Source organism: Rhinichthys klamathensis, unplaced genomic scaffold, assembly GCF_029890125.1.
Source record: "Rhinichthys klamathensis goyatoka isolate OS25496 unplaced genomic scaffold, OSU_Roscu_1.1 h1tg000033l_1, whole genome shotgun sequence".
Lineage (NCBI taxonomy): Eukaryota > Metazoa > Chordata > Actinopteri > Cypriniformes > Leuciscidae > Rhinichthys > Rhinichthys klamathensis.
The window spans coordinates 1,102,675-1,125,286 of record NW_026606582.1 but is presented as its reverse complement, the minus strand read 5'-3'; the positions used below and the strand labels follow the sequence as shown (position 1 = coordinate 1,125,286).

At 39.0% G+C, this 22,612-nt stretch overlaps 1 protein-coding gene across 1 annotated transcript in view; it reads left to right on the top strand.

The window, feature by feature from the left end:
- The window catches only part of lrrk2 (leucine-rich repeat kinase 2), an 89,434-nt gene extending 69,467 nt beyond the window's left edge, over positions 1-19,967 (top strand). Inside the window, exons 32-51 of the mRNA XM_056245722.1 lie at positions 1,940-2,141; positions 4,194-4,282; positions 4,367-4,554; positions 4,636-4,790; positions 5,002-5,148; positions 7,365-7,556; positions 7,670-7,816; positions 7,927-8,039; positions 8,178-8,368; positions 8,486-8,646; positions 8,732-8,902; positions 11,249-11,349; positions 11,452-11,652; positions 12,185-12,375; positions 12,465-12,537; positions 13,316-13,500; positions 15,441-15,593; positions 16,204-16,427; positions 17,016-17,096; positions 19,802-19,967. Of these exons, the coding sequence (XP_056101697.1) occupies positions 1,940-2,141; positions 4,194-4,282; positions 4,367-4,554; positions 4,636-4,790; positions 5,002-5,148; positions 7,365-7,556; positions 7,670-7,816; positions 7,927-8,039; positions 8,178-8,368; positions 8,486-8,646; positions 8,732-8,902; positions 11,249-11,349; positions 11,452-11,652; positions 12,185-12,375; positions 12,465-12,537; positions 13,316-13,500; positions 15,441-15,593; positions 16,204-16,427; positions 17,016-17,096; positions 19,802-19,923 (3,087 nt within the window). The 3' untranslated portion in view covers positions 19,924-19,967. The remainder of the gene's footprint in view (positions 1-1,939; positions 2,142-4,193; positions 4,283-4,366; positions 4,555-4,635; positions 4,791-5,001; positions 5,149-7,364; positions 7,557-7,669; positions 7,817-7,926; positions 8,040-8,177; positions 8,369-8,485; positions 8,647-8,731; positions 8,903-11,248; positions 11,350-11,451; positions 11,653-12,184; positions 12,376-12,464; positions 12,538-13,315; positions 13,501-15,440; positions 15,594-16,203; positions 16,428-17,015; positions 17,097-19,801) is intronic.
- The last annotated feature ends 2,645 nt before the right edge of the window (positions 19,968-22,612 follow it).

Genomic DNA, 22,612 nt, shown 5'->3' with positions numbered 1-22,612 from the left:
GAAAAACGAGTATAAATACAAATAGTAGATTTAAGATCTCTCCACACATCCATGATCTCCAACTCTTTCATGACCGCATTAATTTTCTTACCTATAGGCTTAGACTGAAGTAAACCACTCCCAGAAGAATCCAATCTTGGATTCAACCAAGTCTCCTCCAGAAATAGTAATACCCTGCGGATTAATAACCATTAAATAAAAAATGTGTACATTAAAGATCCAGTATGATTCTGAACTACATTGAGAAAATGGAGCCATCATAATATATCAACCATCTTTGTGATACGGTAAGTAGACACTGAGAGAAAGATGGCAGGTGAACAGTGAGTTTATTGAACAGTAAAGGGGCAGAGATGAGGTGAGCAGGTAAGTGAGAGTTCAAAGGTAGATCTTGAGAAGGACACAGAGGAATTGAAGACGCTGGAGACGGGGAGATCGCTGGCGACAGGGAGAATAGTCCACTTGGCATCAATGAGACTGCACCGTGAGCTGGGGTGAAGTGTGTGTGTATATGTAGAAGCAGTGATGAGGGTGATGATGAGGTACAGTGATTGGGAAATGACATGGAGGTGGCAACCGAGGAGAGTGATGGGAAATGTAGTCCACAGGATGGTGACTTGGCTGATCTGTGACACTTTGTTTGTGTTGGTTGATATATGTTCAAAGTTGAGCCTCTTATGGTCATATTTAGAGGAAGATGAAAAAAAACCTTATTTTAACACTTATTAGTTATCACCTTAAAATTATATAACATATTGTCCTATGAACTCACAATTCAACCTCCCTAAAGGGATTGGCCCCCATTATCTTGCGCTCATGTGTCAGTTCGATAACTATATTCTGACATTTGTTATTAAACACCTCATACAAGGTGTAAAAACAAGCATAACTTTATTGTTGAAAATGAGTCAAAGTCCCGAACTGAATAATGAATTAAAAAAAAATCTCCCATCTCTAATCAAAGCAAAAATATACAAAACCCACATTTTCTTTAGGTCAGTAGAATCAGTATTCAGGGTGCAGAAATTCCCTCTCAGCTTCTTCTTCGTTGCTTCTTCCACTGTGTTGTTTAACTGGATCTCATCTGAAAAAAACATCTTGACCAGTTTGGAACTTGATGATCCTTCAGTTCATTATTTGCTTTAGTATAACCCTTTTGTATTTTAATAATGTCAGGAACATAAAAATCCGTTCTTCCTCCACACAGTTCCTCCATCATTCTATAACTGAGTTCACCACGATTGATCTCGGCTGAGCTTTTTCTGGTAGCCTGAGAGCAGTGTGCTCTCTCAATATAAAGGGAAGCATATGTTTCAAATTCAAGTTTACCCCTCAGCATATCTTCAACAAAAGTGATCATAGATCTTATACGACCCAGTAGATCCTGATATTGTTCTATCATGAATGGCCTTCTTGGTCTGTTATTCTTGTTTTTAACTGTGTCTGAAGTTAAAGATATTGATATGCTTTAAGCTTATGCGATTTCTCCAGCCCACGATTCGTTTAGCTTCTTCCAGTCGGTCATTGGTGTTTTGGATATCCTCCTTAATTTATTTCAGCTGATCTTAATTGTCTCTCCTAAAGTCATGTAATTTGTGGATGAGCCAAGCTAGCTGTCTCCTCAGATTCGCCGACACCTCACCGGTCCAGCATGGTATCATCCGGGCAGACATTTAATGGCGACTTTGTGTTTTAACCCTGCGTATTTTTCAGATTGTAATTGCTTATTATGTTTTCCCCTATTATGTACTTGAGCCCCATCTTCCATGTTGACGACAATAGGATATAGTAATAGCATCTAATAGTAGTTGTTGTTTCTCGTGTTTTGAAGCTTATTTATATCACTTTGTTGTAGAACCGATCTTTCAAGCTGCCATCCCGTGACGTCACCAGAACCGCATTGTATTTATTTAATGAATCATGTCTGTGCTATTGGCAGATCCAGGGTCAGCCAGTAATGGGGCAGCTGATTCCAGACTGTTATGTGGAGCTGGAGAGGAGAGTTCTGCAGGAGAGGTCACATGTGCCCGCTGATTTCCCAGTGCTCAGGCACAGCAGATTACTGGAGATCATACAGGAAACACAGCTGCAGCTAGAGGAGGGAGAGTTACCCCACGCTATCCACTTCCTCAGCGAGGCCGGTGAGAGTTGCTTCACTCCTGAATCTCTTTCTGATATCTTCTGCTGCTGTTTATGTCCAATATTTGGGTGTTTCCAGGGCAGGCGCCACAAGGGGTTAGGGTTGGCATGAGGGGGCGATGCACCCTTAAACTGACTATCCTTCCCCCTCAGTCAAGATGAATGTGAAAAGGGATTTTTGTAATCATGAATATCTATTACATTTATATCTACAATTGCCAAGTGCATTGACTTTCTATTATTAGATTACTATAGCAACATTTTAGTTCAGGACATTCTGTTTCACAAAGTCAGAGTTTGATTGGCACATTTGACGTTGAACTTTCTGCATATGATGAAATATATATATATATATATATATATATATGTTTAAAGTGCTAGAAAATTGATCATAGTTAAATTAGATTTTCACTGTATACTGTTATTGTAAATGGGTCTAAATGAGTGTGTTGCGTTAGTGAAGTTGCAATGAACGTGTGATTTATAGTAAAGCAGACACAATTAATTATATTTTGTGGTGGTGAATTGTGTATCTTAGATGTATTTATATCGGGTGGTCTAAAACGTGCTTATAACGTGGATAGCATGTCAAATTATTTGGTTTTCTTTTTTTTTTATGTAGTAATATTATTCAATGCTCTGCCATCTGTAAGTTGATCGGTAGCTTTTAGTTTCATAGTTGTAGAAATGACAGGTTTGTTTATGGCTGAAAAATATTTGAATGGGCCACTTCACGTAAAGCTGTGTTTTTACTACAATTGGTGAAATTGAATTTATACGTATTTTGCATAATATTTGAGTATATTATGTAAATATTATATGATGTATAATATGTATTTTTACATCATTTGAAAATGAATTATGATTTTTTTTTTTTAAAGCAGGAAGTCACATTTAACCTAATATATTTACTATTTAACATACTACTTACGTATGAAACTTATTTAATCTTAAAATGAAATGCATTACGAAAATGTAATATGACAACAAAACAACTTAAATTATTCTATTTAAATGTTAATTCCCGCCATCTAGCTTTAAAATGATTCGCAAGAACTCCCCACACTGGGTCATATGACCTTAAATAATTACATTCCTTTCATAAAGTGACCATTGCATGTTCCCTTCGCTAAGTGATTTGTGGAAGGGCCCTTTGTAAAGGGATTCAGTTCTTTTTCGTTTGGAAGCGTTCTCATTGCTGTCATAATAAAAGTCCTGTGCACTAGAAATGCACGGATCAGCTCTAACGTCAACCAATCCACTGTTAAAAATAAATCATCCATCCGCCACCCACCCAAACCTATGGTTTTCTCTTATTAAGAGATCCGCACCCGACCTGCACAAGATTGTCACTTTACAATTGTATCATATTACACTGAAGTAGGCTGCTTTTAAAAGAACATTTATTTCTTATTTTTTAAAATTACATTTCCTTAGTAAGCTTAACAGAGGTTTTACACCGTTCAGATTTAAATTGGAATGCCACTGTTTCCAGCACACAAGCTCATAAAGCTCATTCTAATCTGAAATTCATGTGGCTTTACAGCCGTCACAGACCCAGCACTTGATTTGTCCTGGTTAACTACTTTATTAAAACACTCCCACACTGGACCTTTCTTTCCTTCATTTTGTTTTGTTTTTAACTCTCCGTTTTAAAGTTTCTCTCTGATATGTTTTGCCTCCATTGCTGCTTAAACAAGTGGACCCCGCAACTGTGTAGCTTAATGAGAGTCTGGACATTAGTGCCTGATGGAAAATTGGGCTTTAAACACGTTAATATTTCCATATTATGTTGGAAAACACTCTTATGAGAATATGGTACGTTTTCTCCGAATTGGGGTGAAAAATATTTAAAATGCCATTTTCATCACCATTGTTTCCCTCACAGAATGTTATCACATAGAATACTAAATTAGTTACACTTTTTCTGTCACTGGAAGCATCAAGACAGATTAGTGTTTACACTACAAATTTGATGTGCGTTTCAACTTCTGATCACAAATTGTTTTACACCTGTATTAAATTGTGATCCTCTTGTCTGTATTTGTCTGCAGGTGTCCTGCTGCACTTTGATGATCCAGTGCTTCAGCTAAAAGATTTATACTTCATTGACCCACAATGGCTTTGTGACGTCATCTCACAGGTTATACACTCATATCTCACTCCTCTTTTTGACAAATTGACACTTTCACAGCAGTAACGTCGTATCTGTTGTGTTGATGAACAGACGCTGACACTGAAGAGCACTGATCAGTGGGACAGCACTAGAGGAGTGGTGCAGCGCTCCACTGTAGAGAAGTTTCTGGACAAAAGTCGCTGTTTCCCCAAGAATCATCTGACTCAGTACTTCAAACTTTTGGAGAAGTTTCTAATAGCCTTGCCCTTTGGAGATGACCAGTTACTTATACCTAGCAGGTAGCGATAGGAGTTTTTTTATTATTACATTTATAAAAAGTGTTGTATAGTGCTCATTTTTGGTGATTGGTATATGCCTAGACTGTCAGATCACAGGCCGGTGATTGAGCTCCCTCACTGTGAGAATTCAGAGCTGATTATTCGGCTCTATGAGATGCCATACTTCCCCATGGGATACTGGTCCAGACAGATCAGCCGTCTTTTGGAAGTGTCTGCTTTCCTGCTCTACGGCAGAGGTAAAGCAACACACACTTTAGAAGTCAGTATAAAGGATTCCTGTAACTGGGTGAACATTGTGCTAGCCATGGCAAGGTCATAGGTTTGATTCCCAAGGTACACACATACTAATATAATGTATAATAAAATGAATGCATTGAAATGTGATTGGCATTCAAAAGTTTACCAAATGAACAGGATGTAAGGTAGTAAACTGTGTGTATTCTGCAGAGAAAGCATTAAGACCAAACCGGATCTACTGGAGAAAGGGCATCTATCTGAGCTGGTCTACTGAAGCTTACTGTCTAGTGGAGGCCTTGTCTCTAGAAGAGAACTCTGCTAGCTTCATCAAGATCACTGTGCCCTGCTCTCGCAAAGGTAAGAGAGGGTCATGGTTGTATCACAGTGTTTGGGCCATTTTAATGACTAATGTGATTTAACAATAGTAATGTAATGGTGATGATGGTGGGGACTATGATAGAGGGGATGATGTCATGGTGAAAATTATGAACTGTAATAATAAATATGTTGGCGATGATGTGGTTGTGGGAGTGATGAATAATGATAGTCATGATAATAATGTGATGATAGTTATGATGGCGATGATGATGGCGATGTGGGGGTGATGATATTGTGGTAAAGGTGTGATAGTGAATGATGTTGATGTTCTGATGGTAAAGTGATGGTAATGATGTGGTTTTGGTGTTAATTGTATATTGGACATGATGATGGTAATGATGATCTCATGGTGATGATGATGGTGTGGTGGTGATGATGATGATAGTGATGTGATAACGATGCAGTCATGTTTGTGATCATGATGATTATGCTTATGATTTTGATGAAAGTGATAATGATATGGTGTGATGGTAATGATTATAGTGATGATGATGGCAGGGGGTGGTGATGATGGTATAATGGTGATGTGATGGCAATGATGATAACGATGTGATGGTGAATTGATGGTAGATATACTAACTGATGGTGGGGTACTGATGGAGGTGATGCTGATAATGGTGTAATGTCCCTAACCCTAATGTCCAAAATCCTAGTTTTGCAAATTGTGCATACAGCAAATCACCTTTATAAATATGGTCAAGTATTTATATCCAAAAGAAGCAATTATGGGATAGTTGACATGGTCTCTGCTAACACTTCAGGGCTGTGTTGTCGTAGTGTCTAGGCGCAGGTCTGTACACGGCCCGGATTCGGCTGACTATGGTAAACCTCAGGATAAACAGAGAGACTAGAGGTGAAACTCGAAAAATGTGAATATTGTGCAAAAGTTCATTTATTTAAGTAATACAACTTAAAAGGTGAAACTAATATATTATATAGATTCATTACATGCAAAGTGAGACATTTCAAGCCTTTATTTGTTATCATTTTGATGATTATGGCTTACAGCTATGAAAACCTTTTCACTTACAGGGTTTTCATTAGCTGTAAGCCATAATCATCAAAATTATAACAAATAAGCTGTAAGCCATAATCATCAAAATTATAACAAATAAAGACTTGAAATATCCCACTTTGCATGTAATGAGTGTATATAATATATTAGTTTCACCTTTTAAGTTGAATTACTGAAATGAACCTTTGCACGATATTCAAATTTTTCGAGTTTCACCTGTAATATTAGCGTAGATGTGATTCTTCTTATGATTTAACGAGTACATCAGGTGTTATAGGAAGTGTTCCCAGTTCCGGCTGACCTAATTTATGCAGCCTAATAATAATTTTACATGGTTTGAATAATAGAAATGTATAATGTTCTATATGAATGCCAGGTTAAAGAGATGTGTTTTTAGTCTAGCTTTGAACTGACAGAGTGTGTCTGCTTCCCGGACAATGGTAGGAAGACTGTTCCAAAGTTTTGGTGCTAAATAGGAAAAGGATCTACCGCCAGCAGTCGATTTTGATATTCTAGGTATCATCAACTGGCCGGAATTTTGAGATCGCAATAGACGTGAAGGACTATAATGCGTTAAGAGCTCGCTCAAGTACTGGGGAGCTAAACCATTTAGTGCTTTGCAAGTAATCAGCAAGATTTTAATATGTATACAATGTTTAATAGGCAGCCAATGCAGTGTTGACAGAACCGGGCTAATATGGTCATATTTCCTGGTTCTGGTAAGAACTCGAGCTGCAGCGTTTTGGACCAGCTGTAGTTTGTTTATTAAGCGTGCAGGGCAACCACCCAGTAGAGCATTACAATAATCTAGCCTTGAGGTCATGAACGCATGCACTAACTGTTCTGGATTTGTCACTGAGAGCATATTTCATAGTTCAGATATATTTTTAAGATGGAAGAATGCTGTTTTACAGATGCTATAGATGTGGTTCCTAACAGACGACAAAGACTTGACAGAGCAGCCATCAAGTGTTAGACCGTATTCAAGGTTATTACGTGCAGGTGGTTTTGGTTTAATAATTAGAATCTCTGTTTATGGTGATAGTGATGCATTTGCTAGGATGATTGTGGTGATTATGACATGTGGTGATTTTATAGTAGTGATGTCATGGTTGTAATGATGTGATGATGGTGTTGATGATGATGATGACAACAATGTTGAAGTCTCTGTCCTATGCAGGTCGTGTGTTGTTTGGGCAGGTGGTGGATCACATTGACTCTCTGCTGGAGGAATGGTTTCCAGGCCTTCTCGCCACTGACGTCCATGGCACTGGGGAGACACTGCTTAAGAAATGGGCTCTGTACAGCTTCAGCGATGGACAAAACTGCCAGAAGATGCTGCTGGAAGATCTACTCTCTAAGATCAGCGCAGGTCTCTGTCCATTCTGTTCAAATTCTGAAACACAACTATTTTATTGATAACCTGCTGTATAAAAATGGTGCAAATGCCACCTGTGCTGTCCTGACTGGTTGCTTGTCTGTAAGATGGTTTGCTGGTGAACCCAGAAGACCCCAGCTGTACTCTGCCCATCTCTCAGATCTCACCGGACCTGGTACTGAGCGACCAGCTTCCCAGCACCATACTGGATCCAGAGCAGCTGGAGATGGAGCTCTCTAAAGAGTATCTGTTGGGTGAGTACATGAATGAACCCATAGCCAGAGACAAGAACAGTAATGTCTGTAGGACTCCTTGTGATTGTCAAGAAAGAAAGTGATCCAATTAGATCCAATTTTTTCTGAAGGGGATGGCGGTTTCGGGTCTGTATATAAAGCGGTGTACAAGAACGAAGAAGTTGCTGTGAAGATTTTTAATAAACATGCATCTGCGCTTTATGTTCATCGGCTGGTACGACAGGTAAGATGTGATAGAAAAAGAAACCAAGCAAGTTTTACCCTGCACCTGGTTGGGACTTAAGCGAGCTGAACAAGTTGTGTCCTAGTTATAGCATCAGTTCATTGTTGGTGTATTTTCTTGAAAATGGTTTGTCCCCAGGAACTGGCAGTACTTGGCCGGCTGTGTCACCCCAGTCTGGTGGGGCTTTTGGCCGCCGGTTGTAACCCGCACATTCTCGTGATGGAACTCGCCCCATGTGGCTCTCTGGACTCGCTGTTTGAGCGTGAAAATGGCAGTCTCAGCCGCAAACTACAGCACAGGATAGCACTGCATGTGGCAGATGGTCTCAGGTGGGTACCCCATCTACACAACACGCAAAAGCGTAGTCACCTTTAAAGAAATGTTCAGGGTGCAAAACAAGTTTAAGCTTTAGGGCAGCATCTGTGATACGCTTTGTATCCAAACAGATATTTGCACTCTTCAATGATTATCTACCGAGATCTGAAGCCACACAACGTTCTGTTGTTTAACCTGAAGACGGATGCCGAGTTCATCGCTAAAATCACAGACTACGGGATAGCACAGTACTGCTGCAGTATGGGCGTCCGCAGCTCAGAAGGCACACCAGGTCCCTCTTACTTTCCCATAATACTCTATGAAACAGTAATTCAAAAATTATTATATATTCTAATGTTGATCTTAAACACTTACAGGTTTTCGAGCTCCCGAGGTCGCCCGAGGTAATGTCATCTATAATGTCCAGGCGGATGTATTTTCGTTCGGTCTGCTCCTGTATGACCTTTTGACCTATGGCGAGCGGATATCTGATGGGATGAAGTTTCCCAGTGAGTTTGATGAGGTTGCTGTGCAAGGAAAACTACCAGGTAACATGCAGGATATGAATCTCTCGGTTTTAATCAATTCTCAATTTGATGAATAGATATTGATTCTCAAATCCCAAGAATCTTTTAGTCTATACTGTTTTCATTTGATGTGTGAACAAAACATCACTAAACATTTGTTGCGCACCTCCCATCCGATAAATTGCAAAAAGCTTTGTGCTGTTACTTTTGATATGAAACAAAGTCTCAGCTATTTTATAACTATATTTAAACAACAAACATGGTTTTGATGCTCTTCAATGTGGCGTGACAGATCTCTGTAGCAGCTCAGTTCAAGTGAAGTGGCAGCCAAATCATCAAATATATATTTACGTTCCGATATTTACAGTATGTTCCGCTTGGACACGTGATGAAACATATATTGACAAATCACACTAATGTGTAAAGAGGCGACGTCTTCCATTGATTTTGCTGGGCCGCGTTGCGTGGGAAGAAAGGAGCTGGATTCCATTTAAACACCCTTGAACATGAAGTACTGAAAAACGCTGCACTTCTGGAGACGGTTCTTGTCTGGGACACGCAGAGGAAAGAAGCCTTGAAGGTGAATGCTCTGACAGAGGATCCCTGAATCTGAAGTTGTTGCAGAAGGTCCTGAAAATGGCGGGGACACGTTTGGTGGTTGTTGCTTTTTCCGAGCTCCCTAAAATTCCCTTCTTGTCGAACTTCCTTGTTTCTCTTATTAGAGCATCGATTTACAAATTAGCACCTTTCTGAAAGCGTTGTGATTGGCTGTTGTTGTCTAAGGTTTCTACAGTTTAGCCCCCTCTGGCGTGAGGGTTATTTGCTTAGTTCACCATAAGAACAGTGTCTTTAAGGTTTTTCCTATACACAATTCACTTTCAAGCCAATTCCAGATTAACTTAGGCATTGTGCTGAACACGAGTCTAAACATGATTGTGTAATGTATAATTTGCACCCATGCATGTATACCTCAATAGGCAAGTGTGCATACCTTGTTGTGTCACAAACAGCACGTATTATGTGTATAGAGTTCTGTGAACAGATATGGAGAGGATTTGTCCATTTTGTATAATAGATGTTATAATAGGGCCAAAGAAATGACAGATTTTCAGACTGTTTACACCTGGTATTAAGATGCGCTTTGGTTGATCGGATAATAAGTGGACAACGCTAAATACAGGTCTAAACGGGGTCTAAAACGTTTTGAGCTTGTCTACCTTCGACCACTTCCAACCGAATTGTTTTAGTAGTGTAAACGCTCATGTGGTCGAATGAAAGACCGTCTTCTCGTCTCCGCCTACTGACCTAACGTGTGAACATTACGGGAAGAGCTCTAGACAGACGGGATTTCAACTTTGTCGGCTGAAGACCCAAGTTTGGTTTGAAGATGGAAAACGTACCAAGCACAATGTTCTCTCTCCCTTCCTGATTTCTAACACACGATCACAGCGTTCGGCTGGTCTTGCGGCTGTCAGAGCAGAAACTAAAGCTGATCTTTTTTCCGTCGTCTCCGGGCGTGTTTATGTCATTTGCACAAGCTTATCGAAAGATCTGAAAAAGCCATAACATTTTTTTTAGACCCTCCCCTCAAAGAAATCGCGATTTATACAGCGCTTTTTACAATACAGATTAGCCCCTTTCACACAGAGATTCCGGAAAATACACGGCTAAAGCGACCCGGGATTTGACCTGGGTTCGTTTGATTTTGCTTCATTCACACTGCCAGTGATTTGCCGGAATCAGAGAGTGCGTTCACACACAACCCGTGTATGTTCCGGAAAGACACGTGACATCGATGTGACATGTAATGTCTCAGCAGCGTGTATAGTTTGCTTATGAGCTGCGATTTCTCTCTGGAGAAACCACGCTCGTGCATTTTTTTCTCTGACTCGATCATAAACTAGCGCATTATGTACCGTTTCACTAGCCTGCTTTCACTTCACTTCAGCGTCATCATTACGACACGGCATTGGTTCTGGCTTTTGTTCACACAGCGCGCGTTCCGGGTCTGAACACGGCAATGTTACTAGGTCCCCAACCCGGCATCAGTCCCGGGTCGTGTTTGCGTTCACACAGAAGGCACTCTGGCAATTTGCCGGGTTCAAAGCGCTGTGTGAAAGGGGCTATTGTTTCATAGCAGCTTTACAGAGATAACAGGAAAATAATGCAACAAAGTTTGTTTCCAGAAGAAAATAGCGTCACAGTCCAGCTTAAGTAAGTTCTGTGACGTTTCATTTTTGTTGTAAAAAAGTTATTAATTTAGTTCATATATTTATATATGCTAATGTAATGTAATATTATTAATATAACATTTTAATTTGATTAATATATAATGATATTAATAACTCTCTATAATCACTGATATAGATCCAGTTAAAGATTACGGCTGTTCTCCGTGGCCAGGGTTTGAGTCTTTGATGAGGGAATGTTTGAGAGAAAACCCTCAGGACAGACCTACATCTACTCAGGTCAGACAACTGGTTACATCTGAGAAAGAACCACTTCTCTGCTCATTATAATGTGAATCCAGTGCAAACATTTGAGTAATTCGGTGTCTCTGTATGTTTTAGGTGTTAGATCGTCTGAATTCTGCAGAGATGCTTTGTCTGATGCGAGAGCTGACTCTGATGAGTTTGCCAGGCGAGTGTTTCACTGTCTCCAGTGCAGGTGGAGGGGCAAATGCACGTGTGTGGATCGGGGGCGGCAGTAGTAGCCAGAACATGGGCTGTGTGACATCACTGGATCTGGAGACAGGGGGGAGCTTAAACCAGGTACTAAAGAGCTTTAAAAGACTGTTAACCCAACAAATGGCGTGAATTATACTGTAAATACACACTAAGTTTTCTTGCTAGATACTATTTTATCGAAACAAATATGATTCTATCATCCTCATTTTAGTGTTCTACAGTACATGTAATAATTATCATCGTTTTAAGTTCGATGTCACCCACAATCCTTGAGAAATTACCTTTTTTTTAAAGCAATAGTCCAACCAGAAATAAATTGTCATCATTTACTCACCCTCATGTCGTTCCAAACCAGTATGACTTTCTTCTGCAGAACACAAGAGAAGATATTTTGAAGAATGTTGGTAACCAAACAGTTTTGGTTTTGTATCTTTTGTATGGTATGTTTTGCCCATACAATGGAAGCCAATGGGAACTGAAACTGTTGAGTTACATAAAATACTTTAAAGCATTTTCAAAAGAAAGTCATACTGGTTTTAAAAGACACGAGGGGGTGGGGACATGAGGGTGGTCAATCCATTTACCGGTCAAGTTAACAGTGTTCTCTCTCTTTTAGGAGATTGACAGCAGTCCTGTCCTCTGCATGGTGATCATCAGAGCTCCAGGGTCATGCGATGACTGGTTAGTCGCTGGTACACAGTCGGGTTCACTCTTCATTATGGACACTATAAACGCAGAGGTTCTGCACTGTCTGAAGAGTGTGAATGACTCTGTGACGTCACTGTACTTTCACACTGACCAGCACAGGTGATTACATCTAAGTTTCTGAGTGAGAAGTGACATAACTTCTTGAAAGATGTACCTTAATATGAGAGAGTGATGTTTAAATTTTTCAGATGCTTAAAGAATTACCTTTTGGTCGGGACAGCAAATGGGACTCTAGTCATTTATGAAGATTCAGTCTTGAAGGTATTAATTATTAAAATGATAAATAATGAAAAATGAGCATTTCAATATGTACAGTATAACACAGTTGTACATGTTTACTGGAGAACCATCTGAGATTGCCTTCTTTAATCAATGGTAAATTATGTAATATAATTGTTTAGCACTGTTGCATACATTACTATTCAAAAGTTTGGAGTCAGTAAGATCTTCATTTATTTATTTTTTTTAAGAAATGAATAATTTTATTTTGCAAGGATTCATTAAATGAATGAAAGTGACAGTAAAGACATTTATATTATTACAAAAGACTTCTGTGATGAGGTTCAGTGTTTGGAAGGAAGGAGACAGGGTCGGCGTGACTGGGACTCGTACGTTTTGTTGTACTTACTCAAAACAATAAACAAAACAAAAGACGCCCACCGGGCATTCACCGTAGCCACGCTACAGCACTAAACACTTTCACATAAAAACTCTTTCAACTTCTCTTTCCAATTGCTGACGGCGTACGAGTCCTCGTTCCTTCAATATTAGAAACTAGAAACAATATTTTCCCCACATTGTTTTCAACAAAATATATATGGATGAAATGCTGAAAATGCAGGTTTGCCATCACCGGAATAAATTATATTTAAAAAAAAATTATAATTTTTTTTTTAAATTAATTGTAATGATATTTCATAATATTACTGTTTTTTTTTGTTGTTTTTTTAATCAAATAAATCCAGTGTTGATGAGTATAAGAAACCCCTAAACAGCACTTTGTCAGACGCCTGATATATTTGACGTTTTATGACTGTAGGTAAAGAATGCAGGTCCAGTGAAGACCCTCCAGGTTGGTGATGTAAACACTCCTCTGATGTGTATCGGCCCCTCCAATCACCCTCAGGAGCGCAAAACGCTGTGGGCAGCCTGTGGCACCCAGGTGATCTGTCTCACAGTGGATTACAACATCTATAGCAGCATAGACACCAAACAGCTCCTCCCGTAAGACCCCTATCCCTTCTGAAGTCAAGCACAACTACACCTGTCAATGTAACACAATAGATGTTATTCGATCTGCGTCATCAATGTTTGCGGCGGCCATATTGTTGACATAGAAACCACGGCAACTGTCAGTCTGTCAATTGACAAGCGAGGCAGCTTCGGTATTATCCATGGTATTATCACAGTTTTAAACAGCGTGATGGTGTGTTGTGTAATACACGGCTGTTGTAACAACAGCAATAAGAACCCTGGAGTTAGTTTTTATGATTGCGATAAGTTACCGACTGTCAGAAAACGTGAAGGGAAGGAGACAGAGTTGAGCCAGCGCAGGAGAGGCTAGCTAGGATAAATAGGCTAAACTTTCAGCCAACTCCCCACAGAAAAGTCTATTCCCGTCATTTTACCACAGGTTTCACACATAATCCGTGTGGAATGCGTGTGCGGTGCGTATACGGTACAGAACCAGGACGCGCTATAGTGCTTATAGCGCTATAGTGCTTATAGTGCTTATATGCTGCATTTGCAGTGCGTAACTGATCCGCGGCTGTACCACAAACACCCCGGTACTCACTATTTTTATTTTAACACATACTCACTATTTCAACAACGTAAGCCAATTATTCCATGCATTACTTCTATATATTAAGTTGCTCAAGCAAGTGGTCAAATATGTAACCATGTACTTATATTAAAATCGCAAACATTTTAAATGAAAACTTAAAATTGACAAAAACAACCGACTCTCATGCCTTTTCTTTTGCATTTACATTTTAATACAACAAAACTTGCATGTCACAAAGAACTTGTTTTTCCACCTCCACGAATGAGACGAGTGTCGTTCATTATGTTGCCTTGTTGAGGTGCATTGTAGTTTGTATAGATACTGTATGAACGAGATCGTTATAAATATCCGGATAAGTTACGGCTGGCAAAGTGGCAATAAGGACGGATCTTTACTTAAGCTTCATTGGTGTGGACCCACATCAAATAATAGCATCATCTTCTCTTGATACCGACGAGATGAAGCCAGGCTACTGCTCCCCTCAACTCAAATCTGCGCGCGGTTAGGGCAGCAGGACAGATGTCATGTCAACAATATGGCCGCGGTTAGCTACTTCCGGTGTTTGCGAATAAGGTCTTAAGCATTAGGTTCAGATTTTATTGTGGAAAACGGTGTAAACTGACCTTTTCTGCTCAAGGTAAATATACTGTATACAGTACACTAAAAGGTATGTGGACACCCAAATACCAAATTCATATGTGCCTTTTTCTTGCTCCCATTTGCCACTGTAAAACAGCTTCCACTCTCATTGAAAAGATTGTTTTGAAAAGACACCGTGTCTACACTGGATGGGACAGCTTGTCCTGTTGTAGCGTATGCACATGGAGTATGCTAGAAATAGGCATCGCTCTGCATCCAGTGTAGACAGTATCACTGATTATAATAGGTTCCATTTACTTTTTACTAGTCGTGCCAGTAGCGTCCAGTGAAGACACGGGGCGGAGGCCAGGGATAATGTGCTAATATTGTGGAGTCACCCAGCTTGATGTATTCACAATATTACCACAGGTAGGAATGACAGTTAGAGCTGGTTATCTCATGCCCAGATAGGAAATGGCCTTTATAATTAGGCCCAGTGAAATTGAGTATAATGAGAATAGTAAGGGACCTTACACAGAACCCTGAGGAACTCCTGGTTGGTTAGCTGATGGGAATTTGCCATTTTGGTAAGACTTATGAAAGAAAAGTGTAGTTCCTGTGATGTCGAGATCAGAGACAGTTGATCAGAGATTCTGTTGATTCGCCATGTTAAGAGCAGCAGACAGGTTTAGTAAGAATTAGGATGGATAAATTGTATTTGCCTGAATGTGACATAAAAAAAGAACTCAGTTGCTATAGTTGCTATTCTGTTCTTAAAGATGTTAATCTGTTTGTTTAGGCAGCTGGGTCGAGTCAGCAGTGATGCGTGTATATCACGGTTAGCGGTGGACAAACATGTGTACGTGAGTAAAACAGGAAGCCACACTGTGGAGGTCTGGGATAAGAAGACTGGGAGGATGGTGAACCTCATCGACTGTATGCAACTACTTGGGTGAAGTGGCACACACGATCATATAACTCATTTGCACACTTTTGACTCCTTTTACATCTCCTATTAATCCGTTTAACCAGATCTGATCACAAGTCATTAGCACTACAATACAAGTAGGGTCCAAAATGTATTGTGGCTGGATCACTCACACCACATCCGGTGGTAGTCAGAAACACATGTGACCTCATTGCATTTGTAGTGTAATCTTGTTTAACCTGGTAGATCCTGTTGAAGGACTGCCTACTCACCTGTCAATCAACAATTGCGTTTAATCAAGGAGGTTAAAGTTTGCTGTTTTAGAAAAGAACTGTCCATCACATTTTGGAAAAACACATAAGAATTTGCCTCATATCAGCATGCACTGACACGGATCATGTGAACCACATCTGAAGTTCATTTGTTATTTGACTAAAAGGACAATAAACATTTTCTATGAAACGTCAACGTATGAAAATGTAAATGTATGTTTTGAAGCAACACTTTCCCAACTTTTTGTACTTTAGTAACAGCAACATGACTCGGTTGACCCCTTGTGAACAGATCACCTGAGACAGATGTTAAAGTAGGTTTAACTTAACTTCCTAATGTACAATTTATATGTCCACAACAGATTAAGTTCCACCAAAAAGCCCAAAGCCCGGGATGAGGACCAGTCTAGACAAAAGGCGCCATCTTTGGCGATTGTTAAAGCTCTGTTGGTCCAGCACAGTGGTACCCTGTGGATTGGGACTAAAAGCGGACACATGCTGTTGGTGGAAGTCTCCAGCTGTCAGCTCCTGCAGACCTTCAGCCCTCACTGCGACTCGATACGCTGCATGGGCTCCGTGATGCTCGGTACAGTCTCTGCTCCTGTCTCTCCAGTTACATAGAAAGTGTCACTAGTTGGTAAATAATTTGGCGTCCCTTGTGAAAAAGTAGTGCACTTGTGATGTACTTCAAATCTTTTGTATTCATTTTTAAAAATATATATATATTTAAAAAAAAGCTGAACTTGTAGATATTATATTAATTACATAAAATGCCACTTAAGTGTACTTAAAAGAGAGTCCGCTTTCAAAAACAGTGAAATTTTACATAAAAATGCACTTAAGTCCTGCTGATGTTGGTCAATAAAGCACACTAAAGTTCAGATCTTAAGCACTTAATACAGTATACATTTAAACTATAATACATTTGAATTTAATTGCAATTGACAAGCAATTAAGTGTCAGGAAACATTACATTCATTTCACACTTAAGTACATTCTTTTAAAGGATTTGTGTCTGTAATAAGTACTCTTTTTAAAATATGCTAAAGTGTACTTCTTTTTCACAAGGAACACAGTTTGATGTACAGTTTAAAGGGCTTTAGTGGGTTTTGAATTGAGCTACAATTGTTTTAACTCTGAATTAATGTCATACATACTTTATGTTCTTGTGCAGACATCCTAAACCGAAAGAGTGTTGTTCTAGTATTGGGTAGACGGCAACGCATGCCACAAGACCAAATCAAAATGCAATTAGGTAAGAACATTTTAAAATATGGAAATTGGAGGAGTTATTGAATTATTATTATTATTTCATTTTCATTATTTTAATTCCATGAGGAATACAATTAGTTTAATCTTTCTTTTTTCTGAAGTCCACTTATAATTTTAATACCAAATTGTGTGGCAAAAACACTAGCGCTGACCCTTAGAAATCTTTACATCAAGATCTTTTAATCTTAAAAGAACAAAGACATTTCACCACCTTGGAATTATAGGGCCCTATCACACATCCGGTGCAGTGCAGCGCCAGGCGCAACGCAAGTGTTCTTTGCTAGTTTTAGCCCGACGCAGTTTCATTTTGACGTCCTGCGCCACGTTGTTTAAATAGCAAATGCATTTGCGCCCATGTGTTCACTAATGGGTGTGCTGGTCTGAAACCGAGGTGTGTTCAGGCGCTTTGGCGCGTTGCTATTTTGAGGAACTGGAATAGAGTCCTTGACTATGGAGGGATTATTGGGTCAGATTGAAAACCAAAAGTCTAAGTTTGAAACTAAAAGTCTAAGTCGAAAATGAATTTGGGGAGGGGAGGGGGGAGGCGCCGGCGCGATCGAACTAGGTGTGTGTGTGTGTGTGTGTGTGATTTTGGTTGGGTGACAGTTGTAGGTTACAGTTTGACAAGATTTTAGAGTGTGACAAAAGCACAATGTTGTATTTTATTGCGAGTGTACACAAATATACACACTTTGCAGTTTGAACTTTGCGCACACACTCCAGCATTGCAATCTTGACGTCGCAGCCTGTTTATTATGCTGCGTTCACACCAAACGCGAATAGAGCGAAATGTATCGCTATTTAGAGTTTTATTTATTTTTATACCGTGATTCTCCGTGTAAATTCGTGCACCGAACCGTGACGCCCGTAGGCTACCGTTTCGGTTCAATAGGAATACATGTACCGTTCCAGTACCCCTATACAACGCTGTCATTAAGTTTAAGTTGTTATCACATTATAAAGTACAGTCCTCGCTCCAGACCTGCTCACTCGCTCTGTTTGGTTTCATTACAGTGTGCTTCTTAGCACTGGAGCTCCCTCTGCTGTCCATAAGGTGCATCTGCACCAGCCATTTCAAACTCAGCCTCCAGTATTTGGACCACGCCTCCTTATTTGCATACACTCCTCAATCCTAAATCCCTAAATGCCCAATCCTAAATCCTAAATGGCTAAAAAACCAAATGCCCAATTCTAAATACCAAATGCCCAATCCTTTTTGGTTTTCGTTTAAGACTTTTCAATCTGACCCAATAATCCCTCCATACTTGACCAACTGAAGCCTGGTCTAAAGTCAAAGGTTAACATTTTTTTTGCTATTTAAAGAGTGTGTTAGTAATCTGCGCCTATAAGCAGGTCCACAACGTGCGTACACTCTGTCCCGTAGATGGTCTGCTTGAGCTTTAACCTCACACCAGTGTTGTGCCTGAACGTGTTCATTGAACGATAGTTCATGAACTCGTTCATATTTTGGGCGAACGTGAACTGAACGTGCTGTATTACTGCCTGATGAATGATACTTGTGAACTCGTTCATTCTGGTGTCTGTGAACGCACACTCTCAGTTTAACAGCACTGTAGAAAAAAAATATCAGGTCACCTAAAATGTGCTTCATTTAGTGACTTCTTAATTGCTTGTTTTTCGAAAATATGATTTAATACCAATAAGTTACATCAAGGGTCAAATAAAATAGAAATGGCACATTCAAGTTAAAAGTTACAACTGAATGTTGAAACCATTGTGTTTCTACATATGCTGTACAGGTCAGGTATAAAGAATATTTTTGTTCAGGTGGCGAAAAATGTCCGCCCAATAGAAAAAAGTTAAAAAAAATTAGAGGGAACATTGGTGAGGATGGGAAAAATTCTCAATTTCTGTGCAAACTTTGCCCACCGATAAAATAATTGCTGCCGGTGTTTGTATATGGGCTGTGGCAATAATAATAATACAAAATTAGCTCGCAGCAACATATGGAAAAAAAGAACTATGAACTTGTGAACTTAGTTCAAAATTGTGAAGTATGAACTATGACCTGAACTAGTTCATTTTAAAATTTGTGAACTGAACTTTGAACTAGTTCATGTAGAATGTGAACTTTCCCAACACTGCCTCACACACACACACACACACTCACAGCTCGAGCAGATCTGTTTCCTCTCTAGAGAAGCGTTCAGTTTTTCCGCTTGTAAATCCCACCATGTGCGCAACTGGCTTTTAAAGGGAATGGGAGATGAGACTCTGATTGATTTATTGCATGTTACGCCCAAAACACACTCATTACTCATTAAGAGAATAGGGACGACCCTTTTAGACCATGCGCCGGGAGCGCCGACCATTTTTCCCGTCGTTGAACTAGCAAAAGTGGATTCGGACGCCCTCAGTGCACTTGTGATGCGCGCTTTAGACCATGAGCTTACATCGTTTAAACAGAGCCCATAAGGTTCAATCTGAGCAGTTTTGTGATACTGAGCTTCAACGTTTTTTGCAATCCATTTTCGACCTTTTGTCCCAAAATGTACACACACAAAAAAAATCACATAATGTAAATAAGTTGTCACAGAATAAGAATGTGTGAATAACAATAACAGATAGAACCTTATAAATCCAAGGTGAGGATTTTCCTTGCATGTTGTTTCCTGTGATCACATGATGGATGTTTATAACCTGCTCCGTGTGTCTGTGATGTCTCAGCTGAGGATTCAGTGCTGACGCTGTGGAGTAGTTCTCTTCCTCTTGAGGTCAGAGATCTGATCAGACACTGTGAGCTGCGGGACAAAATCACCAGCAACATGAGAGAAACACTCCACAACTGAACACACTCTCTGTCTGCGCATCATCTCCTCTCATGCGTCAGCTGAGACACGTGTAACATTACTGTTTATGACTTTTTTAAAGTGCGGCCACTTTAGCCAAACCTCAGTGAATCAGCACTCACACAGAAGCCACTTTCAAACTAAGCAGATTTCTGTTAGTCAAAAACTTCCCATGCGAAATCTGTGTGGGGAAACGTTTTGTCCGTATGAAAAATTCAATTGTAACGACTGGATTTCATCTGCGTAAAATGCAATGTGTTTGCTCCTTTGCTTTTATGAAAAGGGACCCATGTGTAAAATGCATTTAGCATGAACGGTTATTTTTTGCAGTCAAGGGAAACACTTATTTGTGTTACATCTCATATGTAGCTGTGCATGGATTTATTTGGATTATATGGAAACTGATGTGCAGCCTAAATGAAAATGGCAAACGCTTCAGTGAGCTTTATTATTTCAGCTTTATCATTTTATAGCTTTTATTTATTCACGAGGAGACAGCCATACTTTATCAGAAAAATCTCTAGTACCCCTTACGCAAAATCATTGTAGTAACTATGGTATTCTAGCGAAAACACACAGTCATTGCTATTAGCAAAAAACAATGGACTAAATACTAAATACTAGTAACCCTCTGGTGCTCTTCAGTCATTTTTGACCGAACAATTTTACGTTTTTTTATTATTTTTTTTGTTTTGACCTCTTCAGAATGGATTAAAACTTGGTAATGGTTTTGGCACTTGGTATGTGAACACACACACATGCACACAGAACATCAACATGATTTGAAAAGGTTAAAAGTGCATTTGAAATGAATGGGAAACGCATTTGGTGCTGCGCCCAACACAATCTCACTGAAAGCTCTTGATATCTTGATCTTGATCTTTTTCTGAGATATCAACCACAGATTTGGAACACAACCGGTTTATATTTATTGATTTTCTCATGGTTTTGAAGTAAAACATGTTTTGGAAAATGTATATTCCAAAAAAAAAAAAATTATAAAAAAATTTTTTTTGTGCATTTTTCATAATAAACTTTTACAAAAAAATACTTCAGTAAAAATCTGCCTTTGAAAAGAGACTTAACTTGGTCTGTGCTCCAAAGCATTGAAGATTTACTACAGTTTAAGTTAATGTCATTTTCAGGTTGATGCTCAAAAATGGTTAACAGGTAATAAATGGATTATAACTACTGCATAAATATGATTTAGAACCATAAAGGTGCATAAAAACATGAGCAGCACCAGTGGGTTAAGATTGTAAAATTGAAAATTGGAAATAAGGAAATCCCATATTAATGTTAAAAATGAAATATAAATTCAAATAATTTGAATTTCTGAATTTCGAATGAAGTCATTTAATAAATCTCAGATCATGTTTAATCATGCATGTGTGAACTGTTTCAAAATTAAATTAGGCCTATGATGGAACTGCAGAGGACAATGCATTCAATCCACTATAAGCTATAGTTACACTACACATTAAAAATAGAAAGAAAAAAAAACGTTTTAAAAATAGAAAAAATCACGTTATTTTTAATGTATTTTACAATTACCCTGTGATATTTTTTTTTTTAGCTTAATAACTTTATAAAGTTAAGCACAACAAAATGTAACTGGAAAGTAAGCCATAGATTAAGATCATATTTTTGTTACAAATATGACCTTTCACTGTTTTTATTTCTGAGATGTGGGAATGCAATTGTTATCAATGATTTCTGTTTGTATATTGCATGTCAAATATGTTTTTAATAAAGTTTTGTCATTTTGTATGATGACTCCTGTTCTTTTTTCATCGTTAATTTCCCATCATTGTAAGAAATATTTAATTATTATACATTTATTTCAGGTGTGAAATAAACGGCGCTGTCACGTCGCGATTATTACTTTTCTCAGCGCTGATCGCAATGAACTAATCAGGATTGTTTATGATTAGGCTACATTTTTTTTAAAACACTTCGCAGATAGAGTGGATTCCCATTTGTTTATCAAATAAATAAAATCCCTTAAAAGCTATTTAAACTATTTCAAAACGTGAAAATATTAATAATAGCAAAACGTGATTTTTAAAAAAAATATTTGAATGCGTCTCAAAGGTGTTTCTCCAGCGCCCCCTGGAGGACGCTTTTGAACTTTACGCCTCATAGGAAACAGCCAAGCTCAAGGCCCCGCCCCTTCGCGATCACGTGATACAAACAGACCTCTATCTGGCTATGTACGTCACGCTGACACACTTCATGACAGCAGAGGTTATATCACACTGATCAACACCAAACTTTATCTAACATCTTTTATGAGACTCGCAGACACCGACATTGGCATGAAACCTCTTAAACCTTTTCTTCTGCTCAGATCCTAGTGCCAGATTCGAGTAGTGGAAGAGAAACCGTGTTTCGAGGAAACTCGGGACAGCGAGATCCAGTAACGTTAAGTATGTCTGCCGTCATTCCCAGTAGCGCGTGTGTAGCTGAGCAATGTAACTTACTGTCTTATTACTGCTCTCGCCAATAACGCTATACCGGTTTATGTAAACTTTTCATTTAATACAATATATGACACGTCGTGAAGTTTCAGGCCTTGTAATGATTGATCATTAACGTAATATCTGACAGCACTTTGCCACTACTTTATTTCTGGCAGTTTATAAGTAACGTTAATATTGTAACCTATGTGTGTGTAACGTTATTTAAT